The sequence below is a fragment of the Buteo buteo genome, chromosome 15 (genome assembly GCF_964188355.1).
Source record: "Buteo buteo chromosome 15, bButBut1.hap1.1, whole genome shotgun sequence".
Taxonomy (NCBI): Eukaryota; Metazoa; Chordata; class Aves; order Accipitriformes; family Accipitridae; genus Buteo; species Buteo buteo.
The window spans coordinates 29,470,568-29,496,400 of record NC_134185.1 but is presented as its reverse complement, the minus strand read 5'-3'; the positions used below and the strand labels follow the sequence as shown (position 1 = coordinate 29,496,400).

The 25,833-nt window shown below is 41.6% G+C and overlaps 1 protein-coding gene across 2 annotated transcripts in view; it reads right to left on the bottom strand.

The window, feature by feature from the left end:
- Positions 1 to 3,674: 3,674 nt before the first annotated feature.
- The window catches only part of NKAIN2 (sodium/potassium transporting ATPase interacting 2), a 561,467-nt gene continuing 539,308 nt past the window's right edge, over positions 3,675 to 25,833 (bottom strand). Inside the window, exons 6-8 of one of the 2 annotated variants that reach the window (XR_012653077.1) lie at positions 12,218 to 12,299; positions 6,169 to 6,760; positions 3,675 to 5,313 (exon numbers count right to left, since the gene is read on the bottom strand). Coding sequence is in view for 1 of the 2 variants with exons in the window: in XM_075046873.1 (XP_074902974.1) it covers positions 6,751 to 6,760; positions 12,218 to 12,299 (92 nt within the window). In the remaining variant the exon portion in view is untranslated. Of the gene's footprint in view, positions 6,761 to 12,217; positions 12,300 to 25,833 lie in introns of both variants that reach the window. The other variant, XM_075046873.1, reaches the window with a different exon arrangement.

Below are 25,833 nucleotides of genomic sequence, written 5' to 3'. Positions count from 1 at the left end.
TTAGGACCTGAGGGAAATAAACAAAAGTTCTTCGCTACTGGAAGCTTGGAGTCTATTGCTTTAAATCAGTAAATGCGGACAATTTACATGGGTAACATGCCACACACCAGCATGAAAATATTTGTCAGAAACTGATGAATGAAACAAGAAGAATAATGAAGAAAAATGACAGTACACATACCCTCCAGAGAGCAAAATAAACAATGTAAGTGTTTGGTAAATAAATCCCTGCAGAACTCTTAGAAATGACTTACTGATTAATTGAATCAATCCATCAACCTTTTGTGATGGCATCAATTTGCAGTCCCTTTGATGTTGTTCTTCTTCCACAGCTACTGCTTTAGATGCCTTTAAAATGTAGGATATGATATAATACATCTATATGGAGCTATCATAAATTAATTGGATACTCTAGTGAGATATAATTCATTGATTCTTTTACTCAACTGTCATATGTACATGCTTAAATTAACCATATCATCTTATAATTGTACTCTAAGTTCCCTTTTCCCTGCCTTTCTCCTTCTTCTGAAGTTTTTTGGCACCCAGTTTTTTGGTTAATCAAAAATTAACAGCAGAGTGGGACTGTGAGATCATATTTGTCTTTTTTTTTTTTTTTAATTTGAAATTTTCTCATTTACTTACTTTATTTAACATAGGAACTCTTCGCAGAAAGACTGTCTTTACTGTGTTCATGGATTGCACCATGCTTGTACATCCAGTAAGTATCAGAAATTGTAGTTTTTGTATACAGAATGCCCATCTGAAAAATGGGGGACTTTGAACCTCTTGAAAGGAGGGATAGAAAAAGCTAAGTAGAAAAGGGGAGAGACTGTGTGTGTCGTTTTGTATCCCCACCAGGGAATGTTCTCACATAACAGGTATGTGTGTGTGTATGCATGTATGACAGGGAGAAATGAGCCAACATTTAGCACAACCGCACATAGATGCCTGAATACTGAGAATCCCATGTAAATTTATGCAATTGCACATACTTACACGTTCTCCTAGGAACACAAAGTTCACCTGCATGCATAGAAACCAACCATCCAAATGTTTGCAAGGGGAAAAGAAAATCCAACCCTGAGACAAATTTGAAGAGACTGAAATGTGAATCTGATTCAGTCAACGTGTTCACAAACACATTTTCTGTGAATTTTGTTCTAGTTCACCTGTGTCTTTTGTAGCTCCGGATATTTATGACTCTCTGTGTACTCACTGCGCTATAGCTTTAGCAAATGTAATTGCACATTTGAAAATGATTCCTACCAGGGCTCGCTGTACCTCACAGTGTGCTGACAGCCTTTACCGTTCTGTTAAGTGTCTCCCTGTGTCTGGGGCCTTTAGAGGATGCCCATAAACTTTGTGCTTTGTCTTCTTCCCGTTTTGCACACATATCCACAGTGACACCGTCCTCCATGACTGTCGTCACCGTCATTATGTGAACAGTTTGGAACGATGGATGTGACAAAGAACCGTACATAGTTTTGGGAGCGTATTTGGGGTTGATGTCTTCAGGTAGAGGGGGAGAGTGAGGATGAGACAAGAAGATGGTGACAGGAAGAAAGAAATGAAATATGTATGAAATAACATTCTGTGTGGCAGAACAGAAGACTGTTGAAGAGCACAAGCTGAATATGAACATGCTTCTTCATGTTTAGCTCCATACAACCTATTTCCCAGGAGGACAAAGGCAAGTTAGGAAAGTGGTTAGCTAACAGATGGCAGAAAAGATCCTCTTCCACTGGTGAATGCAGAAGTTTGGCTTTTGTAGAGGAGGTTTAATTTTGAATCAGAGATGACCACAAGCAATTTTTTTTTTTAATTCTTAGGTTTCACAGTGCTCCTATCTATCCAAAATAATAATCCCAAGGCATTTGGAAGTCCCAAGAGCTAAGTCTTCTACTCAACAGAGAGCAGAAAAGATGGTGTTTTGATTGGACCTGATGAAAAAACTCTTTAGGGTTCTTGGCAGGATTTGGAAGACGCCTAAAAAAGACAATATCTGTCTCGGTTGGTTTCTGAGAGGTAAAGGAAGAGTGCATTTTAAAAGACCCTTCTTCTGTGTATGTAGAGAGACATGTGCAACAAACGCAGGTATGATGCTACTCAGAACTCCACATTTGGTACAATATCGTTGTTTCTATCCCACTCAGCTCTGCAAAGGTCACAACCCCAACTGGCCGCAATTGCCCCTCTTGGAGAAGGTCTGAAGAGAGGGACTTTTTAGGACACGAGACCAAACAGAGGTGATTTCTCCAGTCCATGGCTGGGGATGAAGCATATCAGTGACTGCAGGAAGGAAACACCTTCTACCGACTCGTTCTGTGCTGTGCCACTTCTATGCATGAATGAATAACTGCAGTCTAAAGGGCAGTTTCTTTTATACATAGTAATTACATTTAATATTGCACATAGCTTGGAGCGGACTGATTAGCGTTAACAACTGTCTACATCTTTCTCCAAGGAGCAGTGGACACAGCGCTGTCTGCAGTATCTCTATGCATCAGTTCTTCAGTAAAACCTGGCTCACCTTCAGCGTCTGTCACCAGTCCACGCACACTGGGGAAGAAGCCAGAATCAGATTAGCTACAAAACAAACTCAAAAAGTCTATCAGTTTCGTCGCAGCTATGTTGAGGAGACTCATCAGTAGAAAGCAAGCAAGCAATACATACACATAGACTGCTCCTGGGGCTTTCCATCTTTGTGAGAAAAATCCTCATCCTCTGACTAATTGCATTTAAAAATAAAACAGAGGCCTGGAAGTGAAAATATTGTAAGCTAGAAGGATTCATGGTGTACGGAGTTTTGCTTTGCCTACTACCAGTGTGCTCAAATGGAGAGTGAGAGTGCGAGTGATCAAAACCTTCAGCCTCAGAGTTAATAGCCACTCCTGTCCGGAGACATCCGTGGATCAAGATGTACTGCACCAGCCTCTGTCAAAATGCTGGCCAGCAGCTGAGTATTGCAACCAGCAGTCAAATTAAGCAAGTAGAGCACAAAACCTTTCTCCTTACCTGACTGAAAAGTATCACTTGCACTGTAATTATGGCATAAAAAATCCTAATGACAATAATTAATGAACTCTCTTTCTAAGGAATAGTCTTAGGAGAGCATGACCGAGTATCTCGAAATGTATACCGTGCTGCTCCGCCTTTATTAAATGACCTCAGGCAAGCTGTCAATTGTATGTGAGCTCGATAAAGACGTTGCCTAAGACAGGATTTCATCATTTCAGTGCAGGGACAATGAACAGCATATAAAAGAATATTAATGCAGTGGAAATATCCATGTTACATAGCTCCTTCTTAACAAGGATTACTTTTGCAATACTTAACACTGTTGGCAACTGTAAACCTATCATAGGCTTAAAATTCCTGATGAGTGGGCAAAACTGCCCCGCTTTCTAAGTGAAGAGTCTATTGCAGTCAGCCTTGTAAAAGAAACCTTTTAGTGTCAGTGATAATGAAAATACCTGCTACCTCTGACAGAGTTAAAATGGTGTCATGACCTGGCAATTTCTATTCAGTGCTGTCACATCCGTGAGCTGCACAGATCGGGATTGTCATCATGTAAATGTAATAGGATTCTTTATCCTGCATTGTTGCTCAGTTGGGAACAGTAATTCTAAGTTTCTTGTAAGTTGTGAATAGCAGCAGGGGCCATGAATAGCTTGGAAACCTATATTTTTTCCATTTATTTTTTTTTAAATGCAAATTACACTAGTAAGTCAAAAAAATCACTTTTGTTAAAAATACATTCAGAATTAACAAATGCCAAAAAGAAAAGGAAAAAAAAAAGACACATTTGGATTGTATCTCTTGCCTTCTGAATATTTAAGTTTATAACAAAAGCCCAGCCTAGAAAAATAACATTCTTTACTGGATTTTGAGGAGGATACAGCTGTACAAATCAAAAATGTCATCCAGATATTCTCACATTACTGTGCTCTAAACTGCTTCCAGAAGAGATCTGTCCACTAATCATTTAATTTAGTAGTCAACAGTCCTAATTTCTTTTTAATGGTGGTGCTTTAACTGCAACTTAAACAGGGTTATGAATACCAACTTCATATAGGTGTGTATGTGTATATATATGTATACTGTGTATATGTGAGTGTGTGTATATCTACTCTATATGTAATATATGAATACGCAGTTATAATGTAATCCTTAATAGTTAGATGTGCTTCCTATTTCCTAAGCACTTTACAAACATTAACAATTCAGACCTCACAAAAAACCTGCGAGGCACATGTTATTCCCATTTTGTAGATGGGAAGACTAAGACATAGAGAAATTAAGGCCAAAATTTTCTAAATTAAAATCAGGCCTAAAAGCTACGTGTAGACACTTCATTAAATTGTCTGACTTCTAAAATTGCTAACTACCAGTAGCCGCGGTTCCATGGGAAATCACTGAAAGGTATGAAAAATTATCTTCTGAAAATTGGATTGCTGCTTAGGTGCCTAAGCTGGTTTCTTTTCATGTTAAAAAATGATTTTTATAGAAATGTGATTTTGATTAACTGGTATACAGGGAAAGCTAAAATACCCTGTTATGACATTTTCATTCCATTTAAACCTCTACATTGTGTTTAATACTATGCATCTGCTGTATTTAATCCTACATAAAAGTAGAAACTTTCCAAAGTTTTCAAGTTATGGGAAATTTCAGCCTGGCACTTGGAAGTTGCATGGTTTTCCAGGGGGTGAAAAGCAGCTCTACCCAGAATGAACTCAGAATTTTGGGTAACCAAGTCCGAAAATTTAAATTTGAGATCCAAACCAGCGATGAATGCTTTATGGCATCAGGCCTAGGGGATGTGCCTAATAGAGGCAGCAAATCCCGATCAGGATCTGGGGCCGGAGCCCTTGGCCCTGCGCATCGGATGCTTCCTGGGTTATGCAACCCCTGCCGATAGTTATTCCTATGTATTTTATATACATAGACATACACACACACACATACTCTTACATATACATATATAGATAGATTTAAAAAAATCTCACTGAATCAATGTACGTATAGTTCCTGAACACGTCCCATATCTTATTTTCACTGGTGAACGCCTGTTCCTCTGTCATTGTCCAGAGTTGTTGCTTGTGGCGCTGTACATCCATGCAGATACGGCAAAGGGCGCTGGTTTGTACGGGGATGGATGAGTGGTGTGAGCGCACGGGCCGTGGGAGGAAAGGGAGTCGCTCGGGGGGGGCGTCTTGAGCTCTTCCAAGTGCTGACCTTCCCTCTCGCCCTCAAAAGCTACACGGTCACCTCAGGTGTGGTAGGTGCGTGCGTTTGCCTATGCAAGGTCTGAGCAAAGAAACAATGACAATCCAAGTTTCTGAAAAGCCTGAGCAAAATATTGGGTTTTTCCTAATGAAAGCCACCTAAGTGCCTGAAAAATACAGATCAGATGTAGAACAAAACATATGTTCCTAGGAGTTCAGAGTATTTCATATACACATTGACCTACTAGCAAAATTCCCAAAGGCATCTTGTTGCCAACTACGTAACAGCACAGTTTTTTTTTTTCAGCCACAATAATACAGGAAGATAAAATACACATTCTAACACACAACAGATCCCCCAAATATACCACAAAAAGGTCTCCAATATTTCTTCAACTCAACTAGTCCCTCCCCGCCCTCCCCAACTGAAACCAAAAAATAAAATATATGGATCCCTTATGGTGCAATTAGAAAAAAAAAGCTCACTTACAGAGAATTTTCAGTTGAAATTAGATATAAAAGAGTAAACATAGCTAGTACATATTCAGTTGGCCTTTGTTGATAGAAATCTGCAGATGTCTCTGTAGTTAGTAAAAGACATTTAGAGATAGCTATAAAAGCACCTACAGTGCGATAAATAAAAAGAGCGGGATTAAGAAGCACTGTTTCTGCTGCTTACTTCCAGTAGGTTCATTTATTAGTTTATGTTACCCCTTTCCCCACCCTGACCCCCAAAAGGTCTCATTTCTTTTTTTTTTTCTTTTTTTTTTTTACCATTATAAACTGTTTGTTTCTTGACCACTGTGGAGCCTCAAAAGTAAAGCACTTCTCAGACAGCTGGCAGTTTTCTACTTGGTCGCTCTGGAGCCGTGGAGCAACAGAGCCTTATTCCCTGACATGAAAACAAAACAAAACCAAACAGAAGAAAACCACTGACTTAGAAATCGTTCAGAATTAACAGCAGCATGTTGAGCCTAAAGGACGTTACTTCAGAAAGCTTGCACGGAGTTTCTCTGATGTGCAACGCAGTTGGGTTAAGGCAAGTATGAACTGTACAGCCTTCAGGGCAAACAACGCGCTGTCTATTGACTTCTGCTGCAAGGTCATCCTGGTATTTTTAGGGTTGTGTTGACTAAGGGGACTCGACGGGGCCGGGAGTGCGGAGGGGGCTCCGAAAGCTCCGAATGGGCTGGGTCCATGTCTTAATCCAGATGGGAGACGCTGGCGGTGGCCAGGGTTAGGGAAGAGCCAGAAGATAGCACCGATGCCTCTGCTCTGGCCCTCTGGTGCTGGGTGCAGGAGGTCCGAGGTGGGGTCTGGGGCATCTCCCTTAGTACCTGTTAGAAAGAAGGGCTGAAGGTGTCCGTTGTGTTCTTGTCTCACTGTTCAATCAGCTTTTATGTTATTATTTTTTTTAGCACAAAACCTGGATTTTTTTTTGCTGTTTGAAGAACCAGGAGGTTATCCTGAAACAGTTTCTTTGACAGGTCCTCCAGCCCACGTTGAGTCGTCCCCATGTTTACTTTGACCTAGAAGAAAGACAGAAAAGGAACGATACTTAGAATCCACCACATACCTATCTGATCACCGCCCGGCTGCTCTGGTGCCCTTTTGCAAGCGAGTGTAAGCCACCAGCCAGTAACAGTTCAGCTACACAGGGGATGAAGAGGACAGAAGGACAAAGTGTTTGCTCAGGTGATCGCTTGGCTCTCGTTGGAACATTGTCAGACAAGTCAGCACAGGTTTTCTAAGCCATTCTAGGCAGGAGTGATATTTAATTATAGTCTTAACTGTATATCCATGGGTCAACTGGAAGATGATCTGACCTATAATAAAACCATCAGAAATGTAGCTGTCTTTGTAAAAACAAGAAGCGATGCAGCATGAGGACAGAAGGTGCCTGGGAAACCCACCCAAAACTCACTCGCAAAGCAGGGTGCATGTGTGAGTGCCACAGCCCTGCACACCTAACAGTGCTGTCCCAAACCCGTGCTTTGTAACGCCAGCTTTCAGTCTAAAACAGACAAGATGTTGTTGGCTGCTAGACAAGGCTTAGCTGGTAGATTATTTTAACAAAATGTTGTCCATAATGCCTGAATCCCACAAACATGAGGAGAGATACTAAGGCAGCAGATTTGTACTGCGTGAACTTGCTGAGTGTCACGGCAGTTATAGTCCAGGGGCTGGTTTTTGTGTCTTGCTTATGTTTCATTTACACCTCAAGAGAATGGTAAAGTAGGTAGTACCTTCAGTATGTGCAGTTATCTAGTCAAATACCTACAGCCTTAGACTAGGAGACCATGATCGGCATAATGCACATGTAAATACAGCAGAGAGAAAAGATGGGATCCGGTACTAAGGCAAAGACGTTTACCTCTCCTACACTTCTCTGTCCCTGAGTTACTGACTCGAAGTCCCTCTGTAGTTGGTGGAAGGTAGGATCCCATTAGCCAGAAACTATCGTTAAGTGCTTTCTAGTGAAAAACAATGCCTACCAATAGTCTCGTGTAGCAGAATACACAGAAGTGCTCCTGTATGTAATATATATACACACACATAGATATAAAGTGGTCTGTATGCATATAGGTACGTTTGTTTCTATGCACATATAGTATGCGTGTGTGTGTATATGTATATGTATGATGCAAAGAGTCTTAGGCTTCACAGCATATGAGGAAAGCAAGCTTCACTTCAGGGCTGAACTGCTTTTGAGCAATTTCTCCAGTGCATTAGGCATCAGCATCAGACATGCATGCTTTTTTTTTGCTTCACTTCTTCTTTTCTTGAGCAAACAAGTTTACTGTGAAAAACGTAAAGAAAAATTTCTCTCCCCTCCCTCCTTCCTACTGTTTTTAGAGCAGTGATCATGCAGTGCAGTCTTGTTCCACAACTATAACCGTGTTTTTTCATGTGCAGCAGAACCAGTGCCATGAAGTGTTTAGTCACCTTCCTCGGTTACCTCCCAAGAGCAGAATTTTCTCTTGACAATTGATTTCCACCATCTTATTGTGTTCTTGTCCCATGGTCTGGAAATGAGCACTGGCATCTCCCTCACAGAATGCCAGGAAGCTGCTTTTTAGTACATCAGCGGTGGCCGCACTGCAAAGAGGTACATGAGCACGGGTTCTGTCCCGTTCTGTTTAAAAAGCGTATTCGTTTTGAAAGGACTGTCTAGGCTTCTTGGCTTGTACAGCATAGAGCACACTGTTGGCACTTAAATAACAAAAAAAAAAGCCATTTATAACAGGCAGAGAAACATCATGATAAGAATTCTCCCACTAAACCCCAGTGTTTTATTTAAAACATAATTTTAAATCGAATATATTTTTCCTTTTAAAAAGTAAGCTGATTTAAATTAAATGTGAAATTGGGAGAGATGATAAGGAGAGTTGTGATTGGAATTCAAAGCCTAAAATATTGAGAAAAGAAACAAAGTGAACTTGCATCTAATAATTCTAGATTATTTAAGGAAACAGTAGCCAGAAATAGTCCCCTCACTTCACTATCTGTACAGATAAAGTTTCTTTTTCATAAATCAGGATTTTTTTTTCCTTAAGTATCAGGATTTTTTTTCCTTAAGTATCCTGTTCATTTATGGTATTTTTGCATAACTGATGAAATTCCACACAAATGTACTGTATGTTTTTAAACTGAATTGGAATGTTCTTATAAGTAGTTCTTGCCTGATATCACAAATAAAAAGTAATAGCTCTTTAGATAAAAAAAGTCCAGACACTATAGAAATGTAAACATGAGGAGCCTGAATAAATCAATATAATTATTTAATTGCACGTATAAGTTTGTGTAGGTTCAGTATAACCTCCAAATTAACAAAATGAAGTGCTAGCATTAGCACACAGGAGGAAACTAGTTACAAAACAGTGTGTCTTAACAGTTAGCAATTACTAAACCCATCATTCCTTCAGGATAATAATTAAATTGTGCATGTATAAAACAGTTAAAATTGATTTAAATCACTTGGATGTAAATCTGTCTGGCTTGAATTGAAATAAAGGTTTGTGTTGATGGAATTCTGTCATTGTAATCCACTAAATCAATTCATGTCAGCAAGCAGTACATAGGTGATGACTGAGACCCACCACACAACTCTGTATGTCTTTAAGATTTGTACTATTTCTGTATATGAATCGATCTGGTAAATATATGGGAGGGAGGTTCTCTGTGCTTATTGCTGCAATACATGATGAAATTTGCATTTTGGCTGAATCTGTACAGCCATTAGAAGCTGATACTGTTTTGGTAAGCTCTTCAAAGCTGAGCCCATATGTTCTCCTTCACTTCTGTAGCATGCCTAGCACACCTATAGGTACTACCACACCACAGACAACAAAAAGAGGTGTTATTGTGCCTTTGGATGTAGTTAATAACCAGATGATTTAAAGGCAACTATCTTCTACTTCTCTCATAAACACAGAGCTCCACATGAGTTGCACCCAGGGTGAGCCTGAAGAGTACAGGATGCAGAGGTGGCAATAAGCTATCTTTATATTTTCTTGATCTTTTCAGGAATTAGACAGGATGATGCTTATTATATCTTCCACTGCTGATGGATTCAAAGACATTCTGTAGCAATTGATAAAGCTGTGGAAGCAGTTATATGGATACTGCTGTATGGATATGTATGGGTATAGCTGCATCCTGGATGGATGTGATTACACCTTGGAAAGCGGTGAGAGTATGGCAATGAACTCCATAAAGCAGAAGGTCTGGTCTATTCTATTCTATTCCATCCCATCCCATCCTCTGCCTTTCTATGTTAAATGATTCTTACCTTTTAGTCATTCCCTAGAGATGCTGAGCATTGTAAAGTGCAGGTGACTTTGGCCAGAGAGTAATGCAAAGTCCTGGTTTGGTTTTTTTGGTTGTTTGTTTTTTGTTTTTTTTTTCTCTTTGAATACTATGGAGGCTGACACTGATGTTCTTCGGTGAACAAGATCCCTAGGGAACCAAGCCCTTCCTCCCAACAAATAAAGCTTTAAAACATCAAGTATGGCCTACTGTTATCGCATCAGTGTGTTTTGATTTCCAGTACGCAGTATTGCTGTAAATAGTGCTACAAGCAGATCAAACCATGGCTTGATTAATTTGACATTCGAATTTGTCACTCCACTACTTAATGGTCTGCCTACATTTAGAGAGCAACTACAGTGTCAATACATATGCATGTGTTCCTGGTGCGCCTCAGCTGTAAATAACAGAAAAGTATTACTAAATGCTGTAAAAGCCTCTTCAGGACAGACTATAGCAATTCTAGAGAACCTTGTCAAATACTATACAGTCAGAGGGAAACATGAAGTGTCTTTGTTTGACTGTGGCTGGGACATGGCAATACTTTTGCAGGTTGATTGGACAAAATGTCAGCTCACATACTGATTTCTGTCTCTCGGTTAAGACAGCGAAACCACCTATACTCCAGTGAAAATGCAGCATTGAAATAAGGCAGAACACAGTTTACATGGATTAATCATATCTCTCCATCTCAGCTACAAGCTTAAAAATATTGCCTTCTTTTTTTCCACAGGTCTAGCTTTCTTTTCAGTCAGTATGAAGATGCTCAGTAAATGCAATCTGGTCTTCTGGAAGAAACACTGAGAGCATAAAGCGAATGGGATAATATCTCAGCTAGAGGGCTCCATATGTTGATGACAAGGTATGGTATACTGAGAAAGAAATAGGATTAGAATTGTTCTAAGTACCTATGAGCCACACATAATACTAGGAAGGAAATAACATTTTCTAAATGCACAGCACTGTGCCAAAAGTGCAGGTGAAAAATCTTTACTTGAGCACAGACAGATGGGAAGCTGAAGTTAAGATGGCATTGGAGATATGCACTATTGTAATTTGAGATTATTAAAAAGCTCCTAGCAAAGCTCCCAAAGGGCCCAATCCTAAGCACTACCGCAGAATTGATTGTACCACTGATAAAGGAGTAAATGCCAGTTCCATGCAAAAATCCACTAATCCATTAGCAGGCTTGCTTCCACTAATCAGAAGAAATGAAATTACATTCAAGGGTGAATGGAAGTGTATGTTGGGATGGATATTGTTTGCCCGTATTTAGTTCTTTTCCTCAAAAGAGATGCTCAGAAAAGAAACAAAGGGAAAAAGTAAATGTTGTTGCCTCTTTATGAGCTGTTCTGTGCTGTGCTTGTACTGTGTGGCCCAGTGATGATGAATAAAAAACATTTCAGAAGGCTGCAGCAGTGAGGTAAGATTTATCTGGGCAGTCAGGACTGTTCTGAATTGCAGTTGGCATCCGTACAAGAAATATTTGGAGATGATTATTCCTGGACTGGTCTATGGTTGGGTGTTAGCTCTAGTGTGAATGTACTCCAGTTGTGTGTATGTGCTGAGATTTGATTACCCATTTAATCCCCAAATATATCAGGCTGCACTTCTAGGCAATAGATGGAGTTGTCACTCACTGGCTAGGTAAAATACTGTCTTCTATTCAAACTGGCTTTAAAAGCCATATGTTGTTACATTTGTTTTGGTTTTATTTTTAAATGTGGAGTCTGGAAATGAGGTACAGGGGTGCCTCGGTGAACAGATGCGCCAGTAAGACAAATGTTAAATGCATCCACTAAATTAGCAAGTTGCTGAGCTTTTGATAAACCTTAATAAAACCCACTTTTCTGCAGCCAAGTTTCATTAGATCTTGACTAGTTTTTACTACACCAAATTCTCACTGCCTCTGAGTGGAACCTGCTTGAATGAAAACGGGGGAAAATCAGGTGAGAGCTGGGTGTTATTTCAACAACTGTGACACGTTACATCCCGCCCTAAAAAATCATTATAATTCAAGAGAAGAGTAACATTCGTGTTTAAGTGTAGCTTGAATTCAGTCTATCAAAAAAGGCTTCTGCCTATTCTGAATTTTTAAGTCACGTCATCTTTCAGCTTAATGATCCTTTAATATCAGCCTGCCACTCTGCAGAATATCTCAGAAGTTAAGTACTTACATATACATGGGCTGTAGCTGTAAATGAGATGTCTTCTGTGGACCTTGATAGCCGTAAGAGTCAAATCCACCTATGAAATCAACTGAAAGGGGGAAAATTGCTTTCATTAGCAACATCTTTTCAGAAGTGATAGGCACTATCATTCAAGAACCAGCCAGCACACAGATTATTTTTGACAGGCCCCCTAATAATCTGTTAAAATTAGACCAGCTAATTGTGGAGATGCAGAAAAAAGGGTAAAAAAATATAAAGAAAGGCAAAGTCCCTTTTTTAATTTTAAAATAAAATTAATTTTAAAATCACAGAAAGACAACGAGGGCTTTATAACAGCCATCTGTCTATCCAAAATAGCCACACATCCCTCTTTTTCAAGTAGACCACCTCACTGGAGTACAAAACAACATGCTATTCAGATATTACAAATGCTGAAACCCATTTATTTATTGGCATGAATGCATTGCTTCTGACTGTGATTACTGTGTCTGGCTTGCTGTCATACTGCGGTTCAGTGATGTAGAGGAGAGAGCACATTGATCCAACTCTGTCTGAGAGACAGAAGTTTCTCTGATTCTCTGCTTTGACATTTGGGTTGAAAAGCACAAACAGAGGGTTGGAACAATTTATCTGAGCTTCTGAGATGAGGCTTCACAGATCTAAGGAAACCAGTGTTTCTCTCAAGGCACTGGAGGTCTGCAGGAAGGTTGTAGGGTGGGAGTTATTTATTAATTCACACCATTGCCAGTTCCCGATGGTCTTCTCATGTTTATTTTAAACAATTTCCAGGGCAATTCAATCTCATCTGAGCCCGAGACCCCTGTTTCTCTGCTATAACACTTTCTTTACACAGGGAAAAGCGCACCCTTTGCTTCCTTTGCACCAGGAGACCCAACTATTGGCTTTTGGGGGTTATTTGTGGGCAGCTCTCATCCCTGAAATATCTTACATAGCAGATGTGAATTTGACTCTACTTTGACAGAAAAGGGCCAAGGAGTTCGGGTATGGAAGTGCATTTTTCACAGGTCTGGGCACAGCAACTGGCAGACTGGCTCTGTGTACATTATAAGTAAAAAAAGAGAAAAGCTTCTTTGATTGAGGATAGCTTCTCACGGATCTAAAATGCAGTAACATTCACAGAAAAATCATGACATGTAAATTTATAACACTTGGTTTGAGAACTTTCACAGTGGTCTGAGTCCTTAAAACTTGCATTTATGAGGTTATTTTATACTAAGATACCCCTCAATGTGTGCCACACGCAGCCATACTTATCAATGCCGTCACACGCATTCCAGACATGTTGCAAAATCAAATTCTTGTACCCCTCTGTCCACCATTCACTTTGCAAACCAAGAGCTACCCACCAAAACACTAGACTGGACCAGTACGATATGTCTCCATTGCACACACAGACATGTTAAAACTCTCATCCACCTTCTTCCCTGGCAAGAATGGTCGCTGCAGAAATAATTTAGCTGATTCTGTGCTCTGTGGCAACATTACGTATACTCTTATCCCGGAATGATGTTTCACTAAATTAATCCCTGACATCTCTAATGAAGGAGGTTCTATAGTCTGTGTTGCCCTTCCCCGCACCTAACTTCCTAATGTCTATTTTAAAAGTAATTTCCTGCAAATTAACTACTTTTCTACATTTTGGCCTTTTCTCCCTGTGGATATGAAGACAAATGAGCCATTTTTTTTCTTTTATAACTACTTCTAAGCATTTTCATAAAGTATTTTCATGCTATCCGTCTTTTCCAGATTTAGGCATACCTAGTTCTTTCAAATTTTTCTCATGGCCCATGTTTTCCAAGCCTCTAAATTTCCAAGCCTGAAGATCCTTCTTTAGTCTGCTTATGTTTTTCTTACAGTGGGGTGCACAAATCAGGTCTAACTGGAACAACTGCCAGGTAGGTCTTCTGTATGTTACCTGGAATAACATGGTGGGGTTTTTGTTTTTGTTTGTTCATTTTTATTTTCTTTTTTCAACAGCATCATATGAATGCTTAATAGCCAGATCTTTATTTTTATGTTTTGACATTAACTGTAGTCTAGCCAAGTAGTCCATATTTTATCTGAAGACACTTGATTGATTCTTCCCCATCGGAGTTCTTTTGCACTTGTCTGTATTGAATTTCATCTTCTTGATTTCAAGCCACTTCTCAAGATCATTTTGACTTCTAATCCTATCGTCAGAACTGCTCTTACCCCTCCCAGTCTGTTTTCATCGGAAATTTTTACAAATGTTCTCTCCTCTATCATCCTTGCTGTTAACAAAAATAATGAAGAGAATTATTTCCCTAGCTGAGGTCCCAGTGGGATCCCATCTGAAATGTCATCCCAGCTGGTTGATAACTAAATTGCAAATAGACTTTTAAACAATTCTGCTCACAACCTATGATGACTGCATCTGGACAGTGCTTCCCTGGCCTGCTTACAAAGCTTTCATAGGGTCAAATTCTTGCTAAAATCAAGAAAAACGCCATTTGTTGCTTCCTACTTACTGTCTGTAACCATCAGAATAACTTTATTACCATGTGATCATGTCTTTGGAAATTTATAGGCACAGAATGAAGAATTCACTTTAGGAATATTGTTGAGTGAAGTGCTAGGCTGGGAGGAAAAAAACCCCTCTTATTCAAATACGAAGGTTGCAACAAAAAGAATGGACATGTCTTTGCTGTAGCTATGGTTTGTTGTTCTCCTGCCCAGCTTTCCTTTTTTCTCACTCTTGACCTCAGAGAACAGAAGTCAGAAAATACCTGTGTTGGACTGAGTGTCTCACTGGTGTCAACCCGTGTAATTTTACAAATGTTGCCTACATGTGTTTGTCCAGCTTTGCATTTCTTTTGTACTTCCCAAGACCCTTCAAGCAACTGGTAAACCGTTATTAGAAGGCTGCAGGCATAGGTTCTCTGTTTTGCAGTCATGGGGCAAAAGGTCTTAAGGGTGATTTTTAAGGTTGTTTTCAGAAAGCTAAACCAATATGTTAAGAAAAAGATTTCTTTCAGTAAAATGACTTTGTGTGGTCATGACAGAAAGGTGCATGGCAGATATCTCTGCGTGCATTGTGTCTTTGCCGTGTTGCACAGAGTAAACACAGTGTTAACAAGCCAGATAGATTGTCAAATGACAAACAAGGCAAGCTCGTAGAGACATTTCTGTGTTCAGCTGACAGTGGAAGTTCCCATGTGTGTAACCGAACGATGGCAGGGCAGAGAGTTCTGCTGTGACCTTGTTGTACGCGTACAACGGCTTCTTACGCGCAACAACAAACTTTACAAGGTGGGTGAAGGTAGGTAATAGAAAGTGGATCCCATACAAAAGGATTTCAGTAATTTCTTTGTAGCAAGGTTCCTTGATGGTGGCAGTTTCTCAGCACTGCAAAGCCTGCTGTGTCCAGACCATGCTAAAAGCTCCCCATGGACTCTGAGCTAGTTTCTTAAAGCATGCAAAATGCTGCCCTTTCTGCAGGCATTTTATGCTGGCTGTGCCTGAAAGGTCACTAAAAGTGTCGTACGACTGATACATTCCTGGCAGCAGTAACATGAGATGAATAAAAAAAGGCTTATTAGCTGAATCGCTACAGAGGCTTCCATCCTTAACCTCATCCATCAAACACATTTTTGACTATTCTATTTTACATTCATCTTACATGTCACTGTTATCAGAAGTGGCTCTTTTGTCATGTTTTGCTTTAGTAAAAGCACACGTGCATGTACAAACAAACACAGAATCCCGTTCTTTTGAAATCTTGGGTACTGAGATGCTTATTTTCCTACCTGGACTTGAATAGGATAATAGCAGTACTATTTATCTGTAAAATGTTTTATAAGAAATTCAGCCTGAGTATTTTCTTCCTTTGGTGTTAAGGGGCTTGTCAGGCATATGACTGTAGTTACAACTGTAACACAGACAGGACACTTGGCTCAAAATAGGGACATATTTTCTATTACTAGGCACCCACAGGGGTGTGAAGTTTCAACCTCTTCTCACAGTCCCAGTCCCCACTGTCTCCAGTGCATGTCAGGACAGGATGAGAGGCATAAATGGGTTTCTCATTTTTCATTTCTGGAAGTTTGTGGTGTATAGAGGGACCATTAAACTGGGATGCACAAAAAAGACCCCATTAGCATCGATGCGCATATGGGAGAAGGGACTTTCTAGCGAGTTTGCAGTGAGAAACGTTGAAGCTGATGAAATCAACAAATGGACAAAGAGAAAGGAAGCAGTGAGGAATAAAAGTAGCAGCAACTTCCTATAGAAAGCAAAAGAAAAGGTATCGAATAGAAACCAGAAGACTAGACACTATTCTACTTACAGACATTTTCCTCTGTAAGATATAAATACAGAAGCACAAAGATTCAGGTCCTCAGCTAATATATATATTTATAGCTTCAGTGACTTCATTGAAGCAATCATAATTTACATTAGCTTAGGATCTGACCCAAAGAGTCATCTAGGGCATATGTGTGTAGAAACATGACTGACACTATGGCTTTCCTTGAATTTTAGTAGGCATGCAAAAATCAATGCAGACTAGATACAAAAGGATATAGAGTTTAGGAATGGGGAAGGGGATGAGTGGCTTTATCTGCAAAGAAAAGGAAAGGGAAAGGTTGGGAAACAGCCATGTAATTGGCCAACCTGTGACCTGCAGTATGAATGACTTCTTGACTCCTTTCAAACCCTCTCCTTGCTTTGTTCCTTTGCTACTATTGTTTGTTTTGTTGATTATCTCATCCCTGCCCTTGATGCACGAGACTCTGCCTCTCCCAGTGGTGAATCTACTGCCAGGACTCAACCCTGCCTTCACCACCACATCTGCTTCCTGCCTGGGGCTCCTTCTTTAAAAGTGAAAGTGTCTTTGGTAGTAATTCTATAATAAGGGTGACTTGTCTCACTGATTCCTCTCTCCTCCTTCACTTTGTCCATGTCCCTGATGAAGTAGCTTGGCTCCTCCAGCTTCATTAGCTCCATCCCAGACACCCCCATCACCTCCCCATCCCCTTCTCTCCTCCCATCTTTCCCAGTTCTTGTACGAGCAAACTGACAAAGTAGTCCCTCTTTCCTCAGTTTGCCAGCCTTTTTCACTCCTCTTACCATTCATTTCCCTTTCTCTCTTACTACAGTTACAGGAATTTTGTTCCATAAAACTTCGGCTTGTCCCAGTGACAGACTCTTTCTCTTGACCTCTTTTTTTTTTTGCATTTCCCTCCCAATATGAATACATGTAAATTCCCTTCATAAAAAAAATCAGTCCCACCCTTATCCCTGCTTGTTCCACTCCCTCTGTCTCTCTCTGTGTCTCTCTCTTGATGGTTCCAAATAATTTCTGGAACTATTTTCTTCCATTTCTGTAGAACATTTTCTCCCACCTTGTGTTCTGTCCCTTGCACGCAGCTGGAACCACAGTTAGATCACTTCTTCCTATCCAAATTTGGGTACTGCTAACCCAGCGCACACAGTCCTCTCCATGGGGTCATCCAGCCACCTTTTGCACAGCTGCTGCTCTCTTCTTCCCGAAACCTTTGCCTCACTGGCCTCCGCTGTCCCCTCTGCAGGTGCTCACCTTCCTCCTCTCATCACTCGTCTCCTTTCTTGATGGTTCTCCCTCCAGCATGCTGCCAGAGACCCAAAAGCAGTAACCTCTGCCTTTTATTTTTCTCCACCTGCTGTAAACTGCGTAGTTGGACTCACAAATGCAAATTCTGCTGTCATCGGCTCTCTCAGGTGTCACGGGGTACCTGGCTTGTGCTCACTCTGCTAATCTATACAAACTGAAATCTCAGCTTCTCTCTGTGATATTTACCCATGGATAATTAAACATCAGTTCCAGTTCAGCATGGCTAAAACCAGAACTCTTTGCCGCTCCTCCCTAACCTTCTCTGCTACCTCTCGTAGTGAATGATGGCACTTATATCCTCAAGTCTGCCTGTCACTTGAGGATGTAAGTTAGATGTCAACTTTGGTTTGGGCTGTGCACCATTTAATTTCCAAAGACTATTTTTGCATATCAAAGAGGGAGACTTTCCTATCTGTTGATACACCTATAACATTTACCCAGGGCTCTCAGTGTCAAATACCACAATTGTTCGTTTTTTTTGAACTCACCAAATGTGGAGTTAAGGAGGCAAAAGCTGTAGGACTCATCTTTTTGGCTAGGTTACTCTTCTCTGCATCCTGCTGCTGATTAATCTTCTATATTACATCGAGTAGAAGCTAAATCTTTTTACATTCAAAGCCTTTTGTAGACACTCCACATCAATCTCTCCTCCTTCCAGTTCCAAAAGCTAAATTCTGCTCCCATGCTGCCAGCTTGACCTCCATACTTGTAAAATTTCCAAACATTTTCTCTCCTTGTGAGAATGTGTTCACAAACAGTTCTCTCATTATTTTCCCTAAAATTCTTTGCTTTGTTGGCAATAATTAGCTCACCAATGCCCTTATATTCCTGTCTACCACAGTGAATAATATTTGCTCACAATTTCTTTGCACGCACGTTCTGGCTGTACCCACCAGTTGCCTGTTGTCTAATACACAGATTGCAAGCTCCAAGAAACAAGGGTGTCATTCATGTTCGTACAGTGCTTGGCATCGTGGTAGTTCTTAAATATATTCATTAATCTAAAGCACTAAAATAATATTAAAAATTTACAATTACCCATGATCAAGATGGTAGCAATTTAAAAGTGCTAACGACCAGGGAAGCATATGTGCATGGGCACATGGATGCTTCTTGCATGTGCATGTCATGACTGAACATATTTCCTGCGCGGTATAGCAGAGAGAGAACATGTGATGTACATGTGCTACATCTGACATGTGAGCTCTAAAATTTACGTAATTGGTAATAAATCGGATCTGGAGACCAAAGACTTGGGCCCCTGGACTGAGGCCTCAGAATTGCCATTATTAAGCTTCATCGGCATAGCGAGGCACTCCGCTGCACACGTAGCTGGGAGGGAGGAGAGATGGCAAACCAGCTGCAGCACTAACATCACTGAAGGCACTGTTGGTGCAGAAGTGAGGACGTGAGGGAAGAGCGAGCTGTGCACAAATGCTGGTAGCTAAAAACTGGCCAAACTGAGAAAAAATGGAGGGGAGTGAAATTAGGCTTGGTTTTAATAACTTTGGAAATGACATATGGGAAAAAATATAAAAGAACATATGGGGACACCCTGGCTCCTGCAGCTTTGCCAGTATCCCGCTACCTGCCTCGCTGTTTGGTGAAGACGCTTCCAAACACTTTTGTGCTGCTGCCTTTTTATGCTGTGAGCATGGCCCGGTGGCTGTTCCACAATTTAGCGCACAGAAGGAGGTTTGCTTGAATACCATCTCAATAAAGTTTGTTTACAATGGTAATCAAACATTATTGGTCTTTGTGCTGAGTGCACAGTGATTTAGACTCACAAAACGGGATAGAGCCAAGCACAGGGAAAGCAGGGGGAAGGAGGGCACCTGCCAATACGTGAGGCTGTGCCCTTCCTGTGGGCACAGGAGGGTTCAGAAATGATGTAAGGACTTGAACACTCTGTCCGGTTCTTGCGGTGCAATGAACTGCATTTCTGCCAAATGGCCAGTAATGGCCCGTGAGTGCTCTTAGCTCACCCATTTGCAAGGTGAAACTAAAACCTCAAATTTTTAAACCATAACCTCATGGCACTTCTGAGCCCAACGATGGCCACAGGAGGAGCAAAGGGAAACCCCTACACAAATTTCAGTGGAATTTCTCAACTCAGATGCTGCCCCACTGCCACTATTTCCATGCTGTTTACTTTTATAATAGTAAAAATTATTCCATCGTTTTTTGCTTCAGAGGGGCTTTTCCTCCAGCTTCTTCCCCTCTTATCATGTTTCTTGTTGGATAAAGGCCTCCAGCATCTTCTTCTGTCTCTGTTGCAGCTGATCCCCTGGCTAATTCTTTGATCAGTCCTTCTGAGATAAGATTGGGGAGGTACGTGGGTTTGTGAAACCTGGTAAGCACCACCTGGTGTCACTACCCTTACGGGGGTACTGACGGGGATCGCAGCCTGTTAGTCCCTATAATTAGGACCAAGCAGGGATGCAGATATTGCATTCAAGGTGAGCCCAGCTCATGGTTGTACCCAGCAGAAAAGACTAAGATGAATGGTGCTGAGGGTCCAGAAATTAGAGAAGCCAAAATGTGTCTCAGTCTCCCAGGTGAAGAAGGGGTCTGGTCTGTAGTAGAGTCTCAGGGTAGGACACGAGGAAGACCATGCTCTGGAGCAATGCATCAGCAAGGCAGGGCTGGCCAAGAGCAGGAATCATGTTGAGTAGGTGGGAACCAAGGTCATGGCTGAGCAGAAAGCAGCCAGGATGAAAGCAGCCAGGAGTAACCAAGCAAAGGCTGGGAGGCTTCTGGAGCTGAAGGCAGAAACAGGGACCAGGGACAGGGCAGGCAAGAACGAGAGGCAAAGACCAGGAGGAAAGGGCTGGGACGTAGCTGCAGCAATGAGAAATACTGGACTGAAATGGTCAGCGCTGCCTTTTATATCCGATAAATGCTGCAAGTCACCTGTCAAGCTTATACACCTGGAAATAGGGTTGCCGTCAGGGAGGCTGCCGCTTGACCCCTGAAAGGGTTTGCAAGGCTTGTCCAAACTCGCAGTGGGGTTTGTCCAGTGCTCAGTAAAAACTCTGTAAAAGACCTCCACTCAGCTACGAGAACATTAATAGTCTGAAGAATATATTATTTTTCTAAACTGGACAGACCTGGACACTGCTGGATAACAGCCATTTGCTTTCAAATTTTCATGCTTGAGTACTGAGCAAAAAAATATAGCCCTGCAATAGTTTTTGACTGGCAAATCATTCTAAGAATTAAAGAAAATGTGGGGTAGACTGAATTATCATAGAAGTTATCAAATGAATCATTAGGAAAAATTATTCTTAGCCAGATCACTGCTAGGGGCAAGCAATAAAGAGAGAAAAAAGGAGGAAAAGGAAAATGCCTGGGGCAGTACCCTCCAAGTGTGACCACCACACTAATAAATTAGAATGAGAGTCATTAGTAGGTGCAACAAAGTGGAGAATTAAGGCCCAAATCTATGAAAGTTAACAATCCAATGCTAATGAAGACCTATCTAGATATTTGAAAGGAAAAGTAATAAAGAAAACTTTAACAGAAGGCATGCTGATAAAAATAATTTAGTACAAAGCCATGTCCCAGGCAGGTAGGAAACTGCGAGGAGCTCGCAGTGGCGGTCTCAGCGGGGAAGACACTAAGGCTGTGGGCAGGTGTCTTTTTCAGGGCCGCTGGAAATGGTTAATGAGCCTCGTCCATCCATGGCAGCTCATCACCGCTCCTCTCCGAGACGTTGGCTGGCCAGGACCTGCGGCGTTACACCCGCTCGTTTTGGTTGAACCCTCCGAGGAGGCAGCCAGCTGCCCTCGGAGGCTGGAAAACCGGGGTTGGGAAGGGGGTCGGCTGCAATTCTGGTGGAACCCCGAGCTTCTCTCCTTCCTTCGGGTCGGGGTGAAGGAGGAGATGCTCCCCTGGGCGCAGCGCAGGAGGTCCTGCTTCCAAAACCTGCCCTCTGCCGTCGGTGCAAAGTAGCAATAAACGGCCGGCGTCGGAAAGGAGTCTTTCACCGGCATCGAAACAAAACACGGCGGTCGGCCTGAAACCGTTTTCCATGCAATTTTCAGCTTGTGGAGAGTCTCGGATTTTGCTAATTTTTCCTGATTTTGAATATGAGTTTTGTTTATTTTTCAATGTCAAAACATTTCCCTGGCCAGGAAGACCATGTCCTGCTCAGCTGCAGCAACAACCTGAGCATCTTTTCAAATCATCTGCAGCTTTTGTTGTCAGAACCGGCACTAGTTACTACCTCATTTCTGCTACCCATTTGACGCAACTGTGTGGGACATTGTTTCATGATCTGGGCTTCTTTGTGTTCCTCCCCTGAAACAATTAATTCAAGACAAGTAATATTTTCAAAACGTTTTGGTATGAACTGTATCTTTCTTCATAAAAGAGATGTTAACTGTTCATTCCCTTTTCACACGAGCAGATCTTTTCCAACGCTTAGCAACAAGTCTTTCTTGAAAAGATAAAACATGTGTGGTGAATAGTTAAAAAAAAATGATGCAAGGTAAGTATATCTCCCCGGCTGTTACAATGCATTGATTTTATTAAGCAGTATCCCATTGTGATGAGCTGCTGGAATGGAAATGTTACTTCCTTCAAGGTTTACATTATGTTATTTAGACATTTTTTAAACTTGAGGTTGACAGTCCCCACAGGAGGTGGTGATGGATGCAAGGGGAGTGGCAGGGAAGACAGTGAGGGAGAAGAGAAATTATCGTAGATGGAGCCAGCAACACCACTATTTTCCCCCGTGTGATTTTATTTATATATTTGCCTCATACCACAACCCTGTCTCCGAGGGATTCCTTGAACATCAACTTCATTAGTTACGAAGCCAGCAATCCATAACCAATTTTCTTTTCATGTCAAGCTTGTTCATGTATAAACCCAGCCCTTTTGTTGGAAACATTTGCAATTAATCCCACAAACAAAGAAAATGCAAATCGTACAGTCTACCCTAAGCAACCCTTCTGACTCAAGGCCCTGACCACCATCTATTATACACTAAAATGAATTGAAATTCCCACTTTGAGTCTAACCTAATTTTCTACTGATAACAGGCATGGACTCCCAGAAGCATTCCATGCATCTAGATAGTAACATCCTAATTTCCTTTCCTGGTAAATGTTTTAAATAAGATTTTAGCACCAAAGGAAATTAACCTTTAAATTAATTGTAATTATAAAATGCCATCACTGATTTTGTCTTCAGACTAATTACTTGCTATTATTTAAACAAACTGCACCTCCTCTGAGCTTTAAGTTTGTTTCGCTCTCTGCAGCGCGGTGCCAAACGATCACAGACCAGGCTGTGTAACGTCTGCCAAGCCCTGGGACACCTTGGACTGCTCAGGTCCATTTGCATCTCAAACGCGGCCACTTCCACTTGTCACGTCATCCTGGCCATAGGCTTCCCCCCCCTGCACTCCGCAGCTCGGACATTTTTCAGCCTGCCTTTTCGAAGCAGCGAGGGCGCCTTGTGGGATGTGGAGTGCCCGCGGTCCGCGCCGGTGAGAATGAGATGCTCAACACCAGCGCTCCGCTCTGCGGCACGTCCCCTCCAAGGCGGGACATGACTGGAAATAACAACACCGGCACCGGCTATTGATGTGTGCGGAAGGTTGATGCTGTACAGGCATCTCGGGGAATTTCCTGAATGTTCCTTGTGGCACTGTGGCTCTTCAAGGCCGTTCTCTTTAGGATGACAAGCATGAGGCAGTGCCATGGGATTTCAAAGCCTTCTTTCCCTCCGTGCTTCCGTCAGCATCTTGACAGCCGAAGGCATCCCATTTCCCTCCCTTTGGTTTACTTAGTTCACGTAGCAGTCACCACACTAAATGAAACGAGTAACGGAAAAAGCTTCTAATTTAGCCACAGGCTGTAAATCGGAGAGTGCAGCTGAGCAAAACCAAGCTGTAGCTTCAGCTTTTGTAGCGTGTTCAGTGAATTTTCATTCATGAATGATCTGTTCAACAGTTGGAGAACAACTGGAGGCTGTGCCTGATAAAAACTTTCTTGGTCCAAACACGGGTGGACGCTTTCAGGAAGAAAAGCCCATTGTAGGAAACTAAACACAACGAGACCATTTCTAGCTAAGGAAGTCCCTGAACTGCAAATTGCTGTGGGGATTCTCTGGGAACCACAAACGTGCTGTGTTCTTGTATGGCAAACAGGTACGGAAGGAAGCGTCAGTGTAGTCTCAGGATTTACAGTCATATTCACCAGAAAATGGGAAGGGACATAAAGAAGCAGAATTAATAGCTAAACGTTTGCTACCCATTTCTCTTTGTTTTAGAGATTTCTAAGCAGGGATGGAAGCTGAGGTATTATTTCTCTGTAGCGTCTCGTTAAGCAGATTGTGAAAAGCATTTGGCACAGAAATAAAGTGATACCTGAGCATATTCTGGACTTCAATAGTGCCTTTCATCCTGGAAACTCAAAGTTACGAAGCAACACGCCTGTGAGTTTGTCCCTGTCATTATTTCCCATTTTAAATATGGGAAACAGAAGTATGGAGAGGTTAAATATCCTGCCCAAAGGTGGAAGGCAGCCTGTAACAGAGCTAAAAGTAAAAGGCTTTTCTACCTATCCCATCTGTTTGTCAAAATTTCACATCTCTCACATCTAACTAATTTAATATTTTCTTTTAAAAGAAAATCTTTGTCATCACCTTTGTACTTCCCAGGTCAGGCCTAGGATCCCAGAGTGGATTGTTGTTTGGCACTGAGTTTACTGGCACATAATTGCTGTGCTGTATTGCTCACCAGTAGATATCCCCTGTCTGGCGTATTGTCTTCCTGAATGCTTTCAGTAATTCAAACAGAATCTTGAATTCAGGTTATTACGAGGGGTAGTGAAGTCATTTTAAGGGGTTATCTAGAGCTTTACTTCTATGCCAGACATCCCCAAAAGCTGGGCTCAAGGGAATATGCAGCAAAAATCTGCTTAACCCAGTTGCAATTTCTTTTTGCTTTGCAGTTTACCTGGAAACAACGCCAAGAGAAAAGAAGACAGTGTGCGTGCAAGTTGGATTCCTGCTAGTGTAAGATAGTGCAAAGGCTGTACCTCATGGTACTCGGGGAACAGTCAGACAGGCTGTGTTTATGCCCTGGTTGCTTTGCCATTGTGTTATGGGAAGTAAATGGTGTTTCTTCTCCCTATCTGGGTCTGCAAGGGAGCCTTCTGGATTAGGATTTCACTGTGGGACACAGACTGAATTGGTGATTTTCTCTAGGCTGGGGTTCCTTCCCAGCCAAAGCTGTCCCTCTAATAGCAAGCCAATCCCTTTTCCCTCAACAGAACCTGCTAGACGAGCGCAAAATTCCCACTTCAGTAACCCAGGTTTCTTTTTTAATTGCTTACAGACAAAAAGGCCCAGGAGGATGCTGCTTTATTGCTTACATTCCAGGGTTTTCCACAAAATATCTGTGTATTTAATAATATTTTCAAAAATACTTTGAATTTTCCTTTAGTAAGGCAGTAACAGCTTATAGCAGGGACCCAAATTGCTAGTGAGGAAATGCACATTAAACGAACATTTTGATGTTATTAAAAATAATGTGCAGCCTTTGAAAAATGTAGGCCTAATACGATTTTGGAAAATAAATGAGGAGCTCCGAAAATTTTACAGCTGTTGGATGCCTCCAAGTAATGATTGTTGCTGACATTTTCATGCTTTATTTTTGATTGCTGCAGCTAATAATGCTAATGAGGTAAGAATGACAATGGCTTAGGCATACCAGTGGCAATAGTGAAGAGGAGAGCATTGAGTTGGCAGCAACCCTGTTGAGCTCGCCTTTCCCAGATGGAGAGCCGAGGGTCTCCAAGCCTCAGAGTTCCTCCTCCCTACGCGGCCACAGGGAACGTGATGCAGAAGGGACCTTTGGGAACGACAAACCACCACCAGGAGTAGTAGCCAGGGAAAAGCCACCCTTGCCTGACCCTTGGAGATGGGAGCTGCAGTTCGGCTCTGGTGCACCCAGTGTTGGAGCAACTGCTTGGGA